Here is a 17,788-nt window from a genome sequence, read left to right as displayed (position 1 = left end):
TGTGTGTGTGTGTGTGTGTGTGTGTGTGTGTGTGTGTGTAGCTTCATCTACATGTGAGTGTTTCACAGCAAGTGAGGAGACGCTGAAGTTGCCTTTTGTGTGTGTGTGTGTGTGTGTGTGTGTGTGTGTGTGTACAAGGTTAAAAAAAAAAGTGTTCAAGGATGGGAAATAAGTCCTGACATGTTTGTCACATCAACTGATTCACAGCATGCATTTTTTGACATGTGAAATATGGGGTGTAAATCACAAGATTCATCATTTTATGATGACATCATTCTTTATAAAAGGATCAGTTTCAGCTCAAAACTCTGTGAAGATTATAAACACACGTGTGTCACGAGCATGAACACTTCTATCACTTCCATTTCTATGTTCTATTGACTCGTAATAAAAATCTAAAATATGGAAATAATTCAATTACAGGGCCTTTCAAAAAGATCTCCTTATAAATATAAAGGAAACATGTACACCATGTTAACAATGGGCTGATACATTAGCTGGTGTTTCTTGAAGATGTGTTTGATCATTGAATCAAAAGTTATTCTGTGGCAGTTTATCTCAGCATATTTGCACCACCCACCACTTCACTATTGTCTCGTTTAGCCCTGTGCATATTAGTCTTTGCTTCTTTTTTAGTGAAGAGATTTAACGGTGTACTTTTTGGACATACAGAGCACAGTTCACCAAAGTCAAATTCCTTGTGTGTGTGAACACACCTGGACAGTAAAGCTGATTCTTATGTATCACTGTGTATCATTTCAACCCTAATAAACAGCAGGATGAAATAATGAGCTTGACTAAATTTGTCAAGAAGTGACTTTGATGACTAATGATTCATTTACCAAGCCAACATCCGCTGGTTCCACCTTCTCAAAAGAGAGAATTGTTTCAGCTCTAATCTCTCCGTCATTTCAAAAGAATCAATAATGAAAAAAATCACTTGCTGTTCCCCTAAAAAGCAGACCAAGTTGGGGATGAGGCGACACGTTCGCTTTCTGACTCAAACAGACAGTTGTTTTCTGTAAGAGTGTTTTTATGCGTCACACTGCTCACTGAACAAATCCCAGTGACAAGAGAAGGAATCAGCATCCCCATTTGGACTGATTCCAATGTGGAATGAAAAAAAACAACAACTTCAATTTGAGCTGAATTACATCGAATCGGGTGTTGAATTTCTATGATTTTTCTCGTTCCTTGAAATCATCAGCAATGACTCATCCCTTCACAGAGTCTCTATGTCAAGTCTTGTCTTAAATTATTCAAAGACAGTCTGGTTTTTAGAGTCTGTGAGAATAACATACACATGATGTAGAGCTCCCCCCTTTTAGTTTGTGATACAAGTGGAGCTCGGAGAAATGATTTCTGCTGACTTAATCCCGAGTTCGGGACGAGAAGGCCTCATTATGTGGGTCCCGTCATAGCAGACACTAACTGGAGAAGCTGAGGGGTTTTCACTCTGCTGATTTAAGTATGATGAGGTTTCTACATTTGAAATGCACCACAACACTTCTCCAACTTCTTGTCTCTGTTTTGAAAAACTTGTTTTGTCATGTTTAGTTTGATCGTACCATGTTCAGTCTGTCTGGAAGTACCCACGCTGATGCTGATGCTGCTGCCAGGGAAAGGGAAAGAAAGTGGGAGAAAAGTACTTCAAACAACAAATAAACAAATAAAGTAAAATACAGGAGGGGAAAACCCCTGGCACACAATAAGGCCTCTCTTTTCACTGAGTGTTTGTTCAGCTGATGGACTTCAGGGCTCCCGTCAGCCTACGAGCGCAGGATGTAGTATCATTTGCATGAGGTCTTACATCATCCCTGAGAGCCCGTTCACTGTGGCATCAGCACGTGGTGCTTAGCCAACATTTCCCTTTGTGCTCGCAGAAGCCTCATTCAAGTGACAGCGGGGCACCAGAAAAGTCTTGAAAAGGACATCTGGTCGTGGAAGTCAAAGGGATGTCCTTTAGGGATTCTCAGACATGTCTTTACAGCCTATTAAGTCCGTCTCTTCTGGAGGACAGCATACTGTCCATATCGGTAAGAGATATGTGCTGGGATTCATAGGTTGGTATGTTTTTTTCCTGTTGCAGAGAAAACCACAGCACCTCCCCGACGATGCCAGTCAGCCTTTCATCAGGAGGAGGGGGGGGGGGGAGGGGGGGAGGGGGGGGAGAGAGAGAAACAGCACTACTGTGACGGCCAGATGGTCAAGATCATTGAGTTTTTTATGTGCAAGTAACATGACCTCAGCACTCTGGGTTTCACAAGTATCCTGTCACCAACACACACACACACACACACACACACACACACACACACACACACACACGCACACAGAGACACACGTGTGCGAGTGACAATAGTAGCCTCCAGCAAAACCGGGCTGGCTGAGAGGTCTGAATGAAAAGCAGACCTGCAGACCCATTCAGAGCCGGGGAAGGTTTATACTTCAGGGTCACAAAGGTCACAATATCATCACCCATCAAATCGCCAACAGGCTACGACAAACTCAGACTCCAAGCAGAGAGGGGTGTGTCGAAACATGATCCCAGATCCATTCTTGCTATTGATTGAGGCTCTGGACTCCCCGCAGACCCCTTTTAATGGAGCCAGACGACCTCTTGGACACACTAGCACACTCGGTACACCACTGAGAGGCCGGCTCTTGTGTGTCCACATCCCATCCCATCCCACCCACCCAATCCAATCCTCTCACTCTCCTCCACTCATGGGTAGGGTGGGGATTGGGGGCAAACACCCCCCCTGGGCCGACCCTCTGGTCCTTCATGCATCACGCCATCCTGCTCTAGTCCTGCTCGCTGCTTTTTTTTTTTATCCATGTTATTGGGTGGAGAGGGGATGTTTTAATCCTGGACTCATAGCAGGAGTCTCTCTGTGAGTCCTCATCTGCAACACGACCTCGGGGAACCAACCCCGTCCTGATTGGCACCCAGAGAGCGCGTCTAGACTATGATTATGCATGTAAATACACCTGCTCTATCTTCCTGGTACCAATTTCACCACAGCTTTTATATTGTTGCTATTCTCAGACCTGATGTTTTTTGGGGGGAAATTTGTGATTATATTGTTGCTCCATTCTATGTGTTATTAAAAGCAGAAGGCGTACTCACACGAAACGCTAAAATATTCATGCTAAATCTCATGAAGAGTCACATGCCACGCACAGTCTGTCAAATGGAAGATGGTGTGTGTTTTTGTTTTTACAGTGTGGGAAAACACCACATATGATGGAGAATGATTAACTGAATTTAATGGATGGGGATAGACTGCAAAAGTAATCTACTAGGTGAAATCAACACCGCCCTTGGGACACACAAAGCACAAGAGATTTTGCAGAAAATTTCCTCCAAAGGCAATTCATCAGCGTTCAGTGTTTTCCTAAATATGTTCGCAGAAACATCTTTATTTTCTATTAGGGTGAAGAAAGAATCTGAAGGATGAAGTGGTGGAGTATCTAGTGTTTTGTTCTGAGAGTAAACATCCCCAGAGTTTGCCTTGTCATTCAGGTGTACGTCTTATGCAATACACACTCCCTGTACATCCCACCATGCATATATGCACAGATGGTACCGACAGGCTAAGCTCCAGTTTGACTGGCACTTTGAGGAAGCTAAAAACATGGACATCAGTTGTTTGTGGAAATGTATCGACCAACTCCAATGTTTCCTCAAAGCTAAATATATACAAGTGACCCTTATGTCATAAAAAATTACTACTCTGAAATAAAACAACTCCTTTTTTTGTCTAATACATTTTTTTTTTATTGTAAATTTCTAGATCTAAATGAGAATGAAAGTTGTAGTTACTTTGTTTTGCATGTTTGGAAGCTTTAAAAAAAATCCCTTAAAAGGCAAAGAAATCACTTAATGCTTTGTGTTTATTTGTAGATTTTTTTTTTTTTCTTAATTCATGTTAATATAATTTTGCTTTTATTGCTGCAGTTGAGTCTTTGTGTTGTGCTACAACCATGCTGTCAGGCGTGGCTTCTGTCGAGGACATCTTGGGGAGTCTGTGCGCGAAACGAAACGGCGCGGTTCTTTGTTCACCGGGGCTGCTGCTGCAAAACCCTTGTGTGTGCGCATGTGTGTGTGCGTGTGTGTTTTTAACGGGAAATGTGCGGGGGCTTTTCTGATGTCCCCCCGCTGCATAGGGTCTGCAACGCCTGTCTGACAACTCCCTTTCTCTTCTCCTCCTCGTGTACAGCACCCCCCCCCCCCCATCCCCTCCCCTCCTCCGCCCCCCTCCAGACACTCTCTTTCCCTCCTATACATAACATCCTCATGCGCAACGGCGCCGGAGACAACAACGCGGTGACCTGCCGCAAAGCACGGCTACATGGAGGTGGGCGGACCCCCTCCAAAAAAAAAAAAAAAAAAAAAAAAATACCACCAACTCCTTCACTCCAAAAATAAAGAAAAAAATAAAGAAAAATCCTGCCGTGAAAGTCCACGAACCCCCCACACTTAATTTATGCACGATCTGCTCGTTCTAATCTCATGCTATGAAAGTTGACATCATCTTTTTCAAGCATCAGCAGATGACCATGTGCGCACTGTACTTGCACCTTTTGATAACGTAACTGTTTACATCCTAGGTGGCTGTTCTTACATAAGTGGCAGAAATGCGGGTATTCAGGCCACGCCGCAGCTCTGGACGGGGAGTGTGGTGCAGGAACTGAACGATGAGGTGTTTTCTTCCCTTTCTATAGGTGACTGGAGGAAGCTGGATTCGAGATGCCACAGGCTCGGGAACCTGAGACGGAATGGTACAACGGGAGGGCGGCTCGTTTTGTCTCGGCGAGGAGGAGAGCTGTGTAAACCAGACTGGGTGGAGCAACACATCGCCCGCCCCATCTATCGTGCAGACGGCCTTGTGTCCCGTTTGCCTAGGAGCTCAGAGAGAGACTACTGTACTGAAAAGTCTGGCGGATAGAGAGAGAAGGGGGGCCGGTCTATGGGAGGGACTAGCGCAAAGGGGGGAATTGGAAGGAGGAGGGGGCGAGGAGGAGGAGGAGGCGGCACGGGTGCTGTTTCTCCAGTCTCTTTCCCCTGTCTTTGTCTCACACACTCTTTTGTTAGCCATGCCTAGCCTGCTGGTTCTAGCAGGGATCATGGAGAAAAATGGGGGCTACGGCGGGGATCTGGCCGGCTCCGGTTTCGGAACCGAAGGTCTCCTTGTGCCGCCCGACGAAGAGGAAGACGACTCCCGTGCCCTCAGGGTCGCGCTGGGCCAGTTGTCTCTGCTGGGGCTCGGGGAAGGCGAGGACGTCGGCGGAGCCCCAACAACAGGAGTACAGGACCGGAGTAACAATAATAACAACCACCACAACCACACGAACAACGTCGGAGGTGGCGGGGACACGGCGATTCTGCAAGGGAAGAGCAAGTTGTGCGCCCTGTATGAGAGCTCCTCAAGTGAGACGAAAGGACGAGGCTGCAACATAACAGAATGCGTCCCAGTGCCCAGCTCTGAACATGTGGCCGAAATAGTGGGGAGACAAGGTAAACCGCTGGCTTGCAAATTATTCCCCCATCAAAGTTGTGCTTTTATCCCGCTAACAGTGCTGCATTATCCCCTCCGTGGTTTCCTGTGCGCTTTGTTTTTTTTGTTCCCTAACTGTTACCTGGTGTTATTTGACAAAGAAAAGGGAGTGGTGTGTGTGTGTGTGCTCGCGTGTTTTTTGTACTCCCCCGAGACATCAGCCTCCCACTTTTTTCTGCTCTAATGTTGCAAGTTCTCGTGTACTCATCATATGGCTCGTGTATTAAAATAAGACCTGCATCTGCTTGCTTTTGTGTTTATTTTGCTTTTGAGTGAATTTGCACAGAGGCACGAGAAAGAGAGAGAGATAGAGAGAGAGAGAGACCCGTTTCCCTACTGGGCGAATTATTCTACATCCACGCCATCAATGTCAGCGCACAGACACACACACACTGGAGCACGGAGAGCACTTGCTTCCTTTGTCGTCTGAGACGCGCCAGACTGTTCAAAAAGGCAACGTGCGGCTGGCGAGGAGAGGAATGTCTTCACTTTGAGATCGATTGTTAGAAAACACCCCGAAATGTGCACATTTTGGCCACAGTAGTGGAAGGTGTTTTTCCGTCTCCCCACATTTATTCAGCTCGTTGTTTATGTTGCGCACTGCCCCAGTGACACAATTGGAAAAAGAGGCAGCGTGGTCCACTTGTTTTTTTTGTTTTGTTTTGTTTTTTTTTTTCATATGAGGGAGTTGGAAAGTTCAATTACAGACACACCACAGATTGTGCACGTTTTTCTTCCAGTTTGAGGTGATTTATTGAACAAAGGGCTTAAGTTGAATGACAGCAGCTGTCAAACAAAGGTGTGAAAGTCGGGGTATGAGGGGAGGGGCGCGTTAAGACAGTGTTACTGTTTGGCACACGGGATGGCCTTAAAGGGTGACTCAGCTAGAAGTTGCACCAGGAGGTGGGATGCTTTTAAAAAAAAATACAAATAAAGAGTATCTTCCTCTTTGCACTCATTTGCCATTGTGATTTTTCATTCTATCCAAGTTCCATATTTATGCACAAACAGCTTTGAAAAATCTTGAAGTCAGTTTGGATATAGGGAACTCGGAAGTAGTTATTTCGCCTTCTTTGTTTGTGCCGGTTGGTGGTGTTAATGTGACTGCCCATTGTTAGCTGTTGTGATGAACCCATGGGCGAGAGGGGCAGAGAAAACAAGGACAAGGACGGAAAGGCAGTATAGCATCTAAAAAGCTGAATGGGAGTCACGCCTTGGAGCTCAGCACAAGGGGCTCCTCATGAGCCCCACTCCACTGCACACTCTCAATGCCACATGGTTGTGTGTCAGGAGAGAGGGAGGAATGGGCGGGCGAACAGAGGGAAGTACAAAGACTGCAGGGTGGGTGAGGTAGCACAAGCAAAATCCTAGTTTATTTTGCAACAAAAGAAAACGGGTATCAATAAATGTCAAACGGTTTCAGTCAGAGGGGGTCATGATACATCCTGTTACCTTTTTTTTTGTTGTAAATGTGGATTCAGTTTTTTGCTGCTGAATGCCTCTTGTCTGTCCAGGGCGGCTCTCGTTCATTTACTCTGAAGTGTAAGTTTTGAATTTTAATGGGGTAACTGAAGACGACCGGAGGGTTGATCCAGTGAGCACGAGTGCAGAGCCCCCTTCTTCTTTTTTTTTTCTTTGCCTTTCCCCGGGAAGAAGTGCTGATTTTGGGGGATTTGAGTCGAGCTGCTTTTGATTCAGGCCCTTCGTTAGCTGGCAATGCGTACACACCCCCTTCTCCTCAGCACCGCGCAGCCCAGTCTGCCTCGTGGATCTGGCATACAGAGGATCCTGTCGTGAAGAAAGGGGTTGAATATGATTGTTTTCTACCGTCAGAGTCACAGGGATTGATTTCGAGGATGCGCTTGTACCTTCCTGTGAAGCTCTTCGGGCTTTGTTTTGAATAACAGGCACCTCTTTTTTACAGCTGAGAATACATTTGTCTCCGGTGACCTTAATTTCTGGGTGCGTTTAATTAATCTGTGCCTGTTTTGTTAACAGATAGGTCTTTAATTGAGACATAAATTTGGAATAATAGAATGATACAATGTAGTCCCAGAAAAGGAATTTGACAATTACTCTCTGATCCCCCCATGGCATGGACAGGCTTATTAGACTAATACCAGGCAATGGCCACAATGGGCATGTTCAGATTTTAGGTATGAGCAATTTGAAACCTTCAGTAAGTATCCTTCTGGTCCCAGAGAAGTAAGTGTTCCGGAACAAAGTGGGCCTATTTGGGAGCATTACAGCGACATTCGCCTTCAACTTACAGTGTCTTCTAAAGCTTTTGATACCTGCTGCTGGGATTTTCACAGAGCTAATGCAATGATGTGCTGTTTGATTTGAAGCATCCTGAGTTCTGGTAAGATGAGCTCTGATGTGCTCACTGGACGCCTGATGATTCTAGCTTGTCCACAGAGTCTGACCGGCCTCTTTAAGACGATGGTCGAAATGAGAAAGGCATATTAAAATCAATAAATGTGGAAGTCTTAATGGGGAGGCTGCCTGAGTTTCTGAATGAAAACTGACCCGAGGAATACCTGGTGCTTCAAGGAGTGTTATATAAACAGAATAGCTCTGCCCTTCTTCTTCTTGACCTCAAATCTACCTGAAAATCCTCCGAAGTAGCGGCTGATGTACCGTGTGTCCTTTTCCGTCATGACATAACATGTTATAATGAATAACATTACTTGCACTCCCTAACATTGAGGCTCGAATAACATTGATTAAAGTAAAGTAGTACAAACTGATCATAACCACAACTAATGCAGAGCCATTAATGGCCGAAAAATGAAGCACATGTGGGCTGACTGTATAGTCTCGTAAGTTCAAGGAGAGGTCAGACAGTGATTGCTCACTAGCATCTAGCAAATTTATTGCATCTGCTGTAGCTCATGAAGCCCAAAAAACAGACATGCCTACCCTGCCAAAACCTCCGGATCATCCTTGTATCTTTGAGTGAGATAAGTGTACCTGATTTAGAGCTAATGGATAGGTTTACTGAAAAGTACACTAATGCTGAGGTGCTGGAAACCTCATAAATCATTGCAATTACTCCGCGTATCCTTAGCTGGGGAAATGTACTACATTCAGTAAGTCTGAATTTCCACTGAACAAAGGAGAGCTGAGGATTTCTGTTTGCTCAGGACGATGACACTTGTAGTAGTTCCACTCGATTTGTGGATCACATGATTCGACTGATCATATTTACCCATTTTGAAATGTTTGTTGGTGTCTCTGCAGGTTGCAAGATCAAAGCCCTGAGGGCCAAGACCAACACCTACATCAAAACCCCCGTTAGAGGAGAGGAGCCGGTGTTCTTGATCACTGGCCGGAAGGAGGATGTTGCACTAGCCCGTCGTGAAATCATCTCTGCTGCAGAGCACTTCTCCATGCTCCGAGCATCCCGCAACAAGCTAGGAGTGTCCTTTAGTGGCTCTCCGCCCACACCTTTGCCCGGTCAGACTACCATTCAGGTGAGAGTGCCATACCGTGTCGTGGGGCTGGTAGTGGGGCCTAAAGGCTCCACCATCAAACGCATCCAGCAGCAAACCTGCACATACATCGTCACCCCTAGTCGAGACCGCGACCCCGTCTTCGAGATCACGGGGTCGCCGAGCAATGCTGAGCGGGCCCGCGAGGAGATAGAAGCACACATCGCCTTCCGAACAGGAGGCCTTCACGACCACAATAATGAGAACGACTGTCTGGGGCCAAATGGTGGAAGCAGCCCAGCGAGCAGTAGCGGTGGTCTGGAGAGCCGACTACAGCAGGTGTGGGGGCTGCAGGGGGGCCAGCGCAAGCCCCTCACCAGCAGCTACCGCCAGAACTTCTCAGATGCCATGGTTGGAGGGGGAGGGGGCGGAGGAAGTGAAGGAGGGGGAATCTACACCAAGAGCAACTTCTCCAGCTCTGGAGAGAAGCCTTGCTCTTACTTTGGATCAGATGGTACCCAGAGCTGGGGTGACCCTGACTACCCCAAACAGGTGGCCTTCTATGCCCAGCAACGCTCCAAGAGCTTCGGAGGCCTCCCTCTCCCCCTGACCAGACTCTCCCCTGGCTTAACCGAGTCCTGCGGAGGTGGAGGAACCAACAACTCTTCAGTCACCAGCATCGTGCCCGTATCCGGTTCACCTCATGCCCAGGCTCGCCGTGCCCACAGCGAGCCCACCTCAGCCGGTGAGGGTTTCCCGGGCCGTCTGCCAGTGCCGGACTCGCCACCGGCCACTGTGCGGGACTGCATGACCTGCTTTGAAAGCAAAGTGACGGCTGCCTTGGTGCCCTGTGGCCATAACCTCTTCTGCATGGAGTGTGCCATCCGAATCTGTGAGCTCAACCACCCGGAGTGCCCAGTGTGCCACACCCAGGTCACACAGGCCATCCGAATATTCTCTTAAGGAACCACATCAGTTTTTATCATTAGTTTTGTCAGTGTTTGTTCAATAATTATTTCCTGTTATTCTGATTATTATTATAATACACATTTTGTTTTTTCAGAAAATTTTAAAACAATCAAGCAGATATTTTAGAAGGCACTGCTTGCTTTACTAAAAAGTATAAGAAATATTTTTAAGTTTTTCTTTTATATATATATATGCATATATATTTTATAAAAGTTTTGTTTATAAGAGAAGTATAGTAACTTGCATTTTCAGTTTTTTGGACTGCTGCTGTTTTTCATTCATGAATCACAGTGTAGGCAGAGGTAGACAGTGATGTGAACATTTTATGATTCAAATTTTTATTTTACCATGAAGTGGGTTTATATGGAAGGAAAGAAGATGATTGTTGAGGTACCCAATCTGCACCCGACTGACCTAGAAAGTTAATATTGTTCTTAGAAGAAGAAAAAAAAAAAACCCTAGATTTTTTCATTGCACCTTACAATCATCATGATCTAAAAGAGGATTTCAATCAAACCTTGAAATTTTGGGAGCTGACGTGAAGGTGAATTCAGCCTTTTCAGATTTACTGTGATTGTGGTTTTGATATAATTGGTCTAATAAATATTTTATCAAATTTAAAATGTGAATAGATTGGTTGTAGCCTTGAAACCCCAACAAAGAACAAATGATTGCCCCCTTTTTTTCAGTCTTATACCTTGAAGTCTTACAAAGCAGATGAATCCTAAAAAAGGGATAGGACACTACATCATTTATTTCCAGTGGTTACTTACATTTTATTGGCATCATTGTTCAGAGAAAGGCTAAAGCTGTGTTTTAGTAAAATCTCTTTTCCAGTAGCCATTGATTACACTTTGGTCACTGCAGTTTGTTGAAAAGATTTAGTAATGCTTGCTCCTCGTGGCACTTGAAAAGCATGTGGTTCCTCGGTTGGCTTAAAGCACTGATTTAATTTGTGAGGCCGAAAGCCTTGGAATTCTTCCAGTTGGCTAGTTTTCGATATCCGTCTCCCCAATGGACTTGTTTCAAAGCCACCTTAGCCGCGCTTTATTGTCTCGTGTGGTCATTTGGCCACATTCTCTGAACGATATAGGACAAAGAAAGAGCTCCAGTCAACAGGCATTTCTCTGAGGTGTGCACTGTAAATAAAGAGGAGAATTAGAATGTGGACAGAAGCCGAGTAAAACTGTAAATTGTTTCCCTGAATCAGCAGCCGACTTCCACTAAAATAGTTGACACTGTAAAAAACAGAGTCCCCAACCAGTAATCCTTACTCCCCAATACTAACAGCATTATGTGCGAGCTCTGAGGGGCCAGCTGTCTCCCCTGTAATTAGCAAATCTGTACAGGAGCAGGTGTTTCATGGCACACTGTGGCTGTGACCCCAAGTTGGAGCTCTGGCCTAGCCCCCTTTCTTTCTCTCTTTTCTTTGGCTTTTATGTCTCCCCCTGCTTACAGTTTGATCGTTTGGTTTCGAAGGCCTCTCTGAGTGGGGCGTATTGTCTCGGCCCGGTAGCGGCTTGGGCTGGGGAGTGCTCGGACACGGCCTGGATCTACTCATTCATAATTAGGCAAATGGGTTGGTCCAGGTGCGGACCGTGTGGGGACTCAGGGGCTGTATGAGGAGTAGGACAGGGTCCCGCAGCGAGCCCCTTTCAGCCCCACCTCACTGTTACAAGCACAGAGGGAGCTGGATGGTGTGGATGCAGCTGGGCATATAGGACCCCCTCCTTCCACTCCCAATCGCCCCTTCCGCCCCCCCTTTTTCCTCTCCTTTTCTGCCGCTCTGAGCTATCCCTACTGGGGAGTTGGGGCCTCTTTTGTCCCAAAACACACACACACACACACACACACACAAAATCTGAAAGACAGTAGTGAATTTGGCAGCGCCTGTGAAATAAGGGGAAGCTTAGGAGCAAGATAAATTATCTACAGTTATCAGGAGGCGCACAAGCTACCTATTCTCAGTGTTAATGACACAAAATTTGCTGCACGCACTCTGTGAATGATGTCAAACGTACGTTTACCCACAAAACAAAGATTGCGTGATCTCATCACACAGGGGGCAGCATTATCCCCCCCCTCCACCTCCCAAATGCACCGCCCTGAAATCTGGAAGGGGTCGTTTTTTTTTGAGACAGCCCCAATGCAGATCGCTACTGTATGGGACATCCTGCAGCTGCCTTTTCACTATGGACACCAGGGCTTCAGCCAATGGCTGCCCCCCTCTGGCTTTGAGCTTGGAGAATGAAATCAGACAATTGTAATTGACAGGAAAGCAGAGGAAACGCCCCATTTAACCAGCACTCATGCTGAATCAAATTACACACCCTCTGCGTCTGCCTTAGCCCCAGCCTGGGGATTTCAGAGGGCTAGAGGAGAGCGGATGGGGGTAGGGATTAAAGCTGTTGAATGATAGGGGGGGATTCATTTTGGCTGTAAGAAGAGAGAAGTAGGCTCAAAAAAAAAAAAACCTTGCAGATCTTGCATTTTTATTGGTCACTCAAGTCTTGCTGCAAGCTTTGAGTAGTTGTCACATGAGGGCTAGTGTCGGTGATTCAGCAGGCCTCTCTTTTGTTGTACTGGAGAACAATTCAACTCGGCTTCTGTCTCAAAAAGGAATTAACAATTACAAATTGTGTCTCCTAGCACACAAAGGGCCATTCTTTAAAAAAAAAAAAAAAACATAAAGCAGACCACTCACATTACGTGTGGACTGCAGGGAAAGCACTGTACTTGCAAAAAGTACCCTGAGCTCTATCAGATGTAGGAATAAAGAATAGTTATGGTTTTATGGATGGAAAAATTGCACAGTGGTTTGGCTTAAGCTTTCTACGACAAATTCAAGGCAGTATGACACTGTTCTTTGAACTAAGTATTTTTGTTATTTTGTTTTCTGCCTTAATATTTTTTATTCAAATATCGCCATTACTTTGGCTTACAAGGTAGCAACTTTGGCCTTTGATAGTATCGCCCCGTAGACAAACTTTTTGAAAGTACTTATTTTTGGAGGAAAAATAAGAATGTGAATCAAACTGCTTGGGTGGGGATCAGAGAGATTCAGGAAATTAGGCTCTTAAAACACTTTACTTAAATATAGAAAGTAGAGCACCTTATACAAAACATGCGCAATTGATGAAAACCAAACCGACCACTGATGGTGAATACATTTCATAGGATTTGAAAGAAATGCACATAAGGATTCCCTATCATTTTTTTTGTATTATGGTGGTTCTTGTTCTTCTTAATGCTACAGTAGTACTAGTGGTAATGTGGGAGACCTCTCGTCCATTTAGTCCATGCTGATGACTTGCTGGAGGTTTGCACTGGTTTCATGCAGAGAGGGCTACTTGGAGAGTCTCCCTGTTTAGACGCTGTATAAGTTAATGAGTATTGTACTTTATGGGAAAGCACCCTGAGCATCTATGTAAATACAGTATGTGTATCGGTTATGAACATCCGGACAAAGGCCCGCTTAAAGTGAAGTTTTGATTATTTTGAAAAAGGCTGACGGTGTCATTGTCAATGTTTTAGCACATGGAGTCTTAGGGAGAGTAAATCTTTTATATATGCGCCCCCATCACCCTTTGGACTATAATAGTATATTAGATAGATTCCATACATTTATGAAATATTATTTAAACTGATTAACTTAGTACTTCATCCAAATAGAGAAAATAAATGAACCACGTCTATAAACTGTAATAATGAATATCCTTTTATGACGCAGCTGATGTATAAATCCAAGCTTGAATTAAAACTCGAAGAAATATTGTGTGTAATAACCTAGCCCTGATGAGTAAATCTGTTTCTATGTATATTAGGATGAAAAGCAATAATAGGACTATACTGGGATAATACACAGAGGAGGTCTGCTTAGTCAGTTCTTGAAATAATATTCTATTCACAAATCGACCTTGACTATTAGGATGCTGTTGCGTTTCTGTCTCACATCGGCTAAAATGTCATTATGGATTCATGCCAGTGTAGAAACAGAGATATAATGAATTAGTAACAGTTTCAGGATAATTAATTGTTCTTGTTGTGTTCATCAGGGTCATTTAGTCAATTGATTGCTTACTTTTTTTTTTTTACGTTGAAACTCAATCAGATCACAGGGTGAGTCAAGACAAACTTTAAGGATTCCTGCTTTTTTTTTGTTGGGAGTTGCACTGAAAATATGAACCTGCATCTATTTGTGACTTAAGGAGGAAATCTCACTGCGCTGTAAAAGTGATTCCTGGAGTGTAAACAAACAAACAGGACCAGAGTGAGAGAACGGAAGTCTCTTCTCTTTGTTCAAAAAAAAAAAAAGAAAGGAAAAAAAAGCTGGACAGGATGACTTCACTTGTGACAGTGTGATGTTTTGAAGGTCAGAAACATACACAGCAGGGAGAGGGAGAGCAGCATGATGTGATGTAGTTACACTCTGACTGCAGTCATGTAGTGACCATTATTCTTCATTAACTTACAGACAGAGGCAGGCGTGTTACCGAGCATATCTCAAGAGGATTTCTGTTTACATGGTAAGACTACGTTTCTGATTTCATGGCTCTACTTGCACCTACTTTTTTCATGCGTAGGGTTTATGAAAGAAAAGTGTCAGACATAGCCAAAGAACAAAATACAAGGAGAGGACACGGGCTAACGTACTACTCGAGTTAACTTATTCTAGCATGGAGATCGGCTTGATTTAGAGTTTATTAAATCAGGATTATTAATGAATAATCTTGTGGCTAGATTTACTCTGTTTACCCCCAAAAAAGTCTTGGAGGCCACTCAGTCGATATCTGTGAAATGAAGGCATATCATGTTTCAGTGTTGTAAGATTAGTTTGATACTACAGGGGCGCCGGTAACAGACTTACTTCTCCCCAAAGAGATCAGCCTAAAGCACATCCTGGCACTTCCACAGTCCTTTGAGTGATTTTTCTAGCGCCCTGGTTGAGCTTGTTTTGTGGGCACAAAAATAGTCCAGGGAAGGTCAATCTCTCTCTCTGAGAAAAACGTGACCAGTGTTGAGGGGTTGAGATTAAAAAGGGACTGTCCGAGTCGTTTGATAAAATAGTCTGCAAAGAATTCACAATGACAAGCCAGTGAAAATCCAGACCCTAACTCCTCATTTTCTAAACCCCTCGGAGTAAACTGTGAGGGGGTTTTCTCTTTCGATGTAAGGTCAGTGTGATAGTGAACAAAGCAACACTGTGCTTTTAGTTGATATCATTTAGAGAGCCATCGACTGTATCCTTAAGTTTAACTGCATGTAAGTAAAGTATAGTACAGTAGGTAAGATTTATCCGAAGAAAAAAAAAAGTTAAGATGGCATAAAGAATTCATCAGCCTGATACCTAAAGTGTATACAAAGCTTTAAGACCTAACGTGAACATCGGTCAAAGATCATATATTTACCGTGTAGTTTAACTAATCGATACATAAAGTTTAATTATGATTCTTAAGAATATGCTAAAGTGTAAGTTTCATTTGTCCAGCTCACCCAGTGTGAGATCCTTTTTGAATTCAGTGGTGCCACAAAGGGGTGGGGGGTGACTCACAGTGACATTTGATGCATTAAGTTCTTGTTAGTATTATTTACGATATTGTATTAAGCTTACTATTATAGTAATGGTAGAAACTGTTGATGTTTTTTCTTCTCTTGATATGAAAAGGTCTTTATGCATTTATGTAGAATCCCTTTTTTTTTTTAAAGGAGTGATAGGAAATCCTTATTTTCAATGGATGCACTTAAGCAATTGTACCAACCTGTCGAAATCACACATTGAGCAAGTAATGCATTTGAATGTAAAAAAAAAAAAAAAAAAAAGACCACTCAACTCGATGCACTCCTTATGCTTATTGTTTTGTCAATTTACAAGTGAGCTTTAAGTTTTTTTGTTTTTTTTATAAAGAATTTGCGACAGGTTTTCAACGTAGACTATATTTGAGTTCTTCCACATACATTTATAGAAAGTAACTTAAAATGAATAAAAAAAGAAAAAAAAACATATTACAATTTCTCAAATCTATTTTGCTAACATGGGTTATTATTTCATAGAAAGCAGAGGAAAAACAAAGTCAGTATCTGGATGTTATTTATGAAAGTACAAAAAAGAAAAAAAATGAAGCAACATATTTATGAGTAACCTCAAGACATTTTGTTTTTTAATTAAAAATGACAAGAAGTTAATATATTTCTAAACACAGGGAAGTCAGTTTCTACTAATAAGTACAAATGAGAAAAGAAGTTTAGAAGTTTTATTTATGAAAGTTACGGCCGCTCTGCTTTTTCCACGTTCTTCGTGGTTAATGGAGGACGCGGAAGGAGAGCTCCCCGTGGCTTAAATTTTAACTTCAGACGTGCACGACTACAACATCAGTGCGGTCACAATGGAATAATGACAGAAAATAATATAATATTTTTTAGAATTTGGAGATATTTTAGTCACAGAGCATCAATTTTGTGCCTCAATTCTATATTTTTCCTGCATCAGCATTCTTTGTGTGGTGCTGCTTGCTGTTACCCGTTCTCCCCCCTTCGACTAAGCCCATGTTACTGACTGAAACACATAACTCATTTCCTCTGTAATCTAAACTCACTTTTACTTATCAAACCTATAAAACATGTTACGACTGCAATGCTTGGAATGAATGAGGCGGCGCTGTGACCCCTCTGCCAATGGGGCCACACACAGCTTGTACACACTTTCATTCATACATTTTCTACATCTACTACTCAGACAGCTTGTGATCACTAGCAACAGAGCATAATCAGCCTTAAGGCAGCCTTTATGAGAGACTTCACCTGATGTGCTAATTAGGTGAAGTTTGCAAATCGAGCGGACACATCTAGGGGAGGACAACAGCGCACTGTGTAGTAGATCTATGTAACTAGATGCACACATATACACACACGACAGATTCATTACCGTACTAGTTTGCATGTATGTTGTATGGTCACTTAGACAGGAGGAATAGCGCAGGTCCTGTGTTGTCCTTGAACATAGGAACACCTGGGCTGTTTCTCCTCTGTAGATTTTCATAGTTGGGAGTCTCTTTGGAAAGTGAAACAGTTGACATGAGTTTGGAGCCAGGCAAAGAGAACATTTCAGTCCCCACATTGAAGTTGGATTTTGTATTCTCAGTTACCTGATAGAAGATGAAAGACTGTTTTGCACCTCATATGAATTAACTTGAAGTTCTTAGTTTGTGTAAAAAGTAGATACAGTGAAGAAAACTTGACAAAAAAAAACAAAAAAACACAACAATAGCACATTTTCTGCTGCACGTAAAAAGATGGGGGCTGAAGTGGCGTTCGCTGGTGAAACTCGCAACCTTTTCCAAAGAGGCCAAAACAGTCTGACAGTTTGTCTTTGGTAGCGTTTCCAATTTTTCCAGCACAGTAGAGGTGTTTCATACCGGTCTAATAGTGGTTGTAGTGCATTAGTTTTTGGGCCAGCATCACCTGGCGATAGTTTCTGGTTTCTCTGTGAACAGTGAAAGAGGGTCGCCTTCACGGCCCTCTGTGGCTGACCGTCAACTTTGATGGATGGAAAAAAAAAAAAGAAGTCTTTGAACTCTGTTACAGTATGCCGTGCCCTAACAAGGCATGTGATATTGCAGGTTTATTTGTTATAGCAAATGTTTTTTTGTGAATTACATTTTTTGGAGACATTTTTATTATTATTATTGTATCTGCGCCATGTTAGTTCTGGTTCTTTGTTATTTTTCCAAGATTCAAGATGTATTGTAAATGTTTCTAATAAAACAAAAATGAAATGATCTTCACTTGTAACTAATTGTGTTTTTTTTTATTTTTTTATTTGAAGGG

At 43.3% G+C, this 17,788-nt stretch overlaps 1 protein-coding gene across 1 annotated transcript; it reads left to right on the top strand.

Annotated features, from left to right (window-relative positions):
* The first annotated feature begins 4,985 nt into the window (after positions 1-4,985).
* mex3a (mex-3 RNA binding family member A) lies at positions 4,986-17,740 on the top strand. Its single transcript, XM_020644533.3, has 2 exons — positions 4,986-5,521; positions 8,805-17,740. Exons 1-2 carry the CDS (start codon positions 5,101-5,103, stop codon positions 9,956-9,958), a joined length of 1,575 nt encoding a protein of 524 aa, XP_020500189.1. The 5' UTR covers positions 4,986-5,100; the 3' UTR covers positions 9,959-17,740.
* Positions 17,741-17,788: the final 48 nt, after the last annotated feature.

This window comes from Labrus bergylta, chromosome 8 (genome assembly GCF_963930695.1).
Source record: "Labrus bergylta chromosome 8, fLabBer1.1, whole genome shotgun sequence".
In the NCBI taxonomy this organism is placed as follows: domain Eukaryota; kingdom Metazoa; phylum Chordata; class Actinopteri; order Labriformes; family Labridae; genus Labrus; species Labrus bergylta.
Note: the sequence above shows the minus strand (reverse complement) of the source record. Positions and strands in the feature narration are given on the sequence as shown.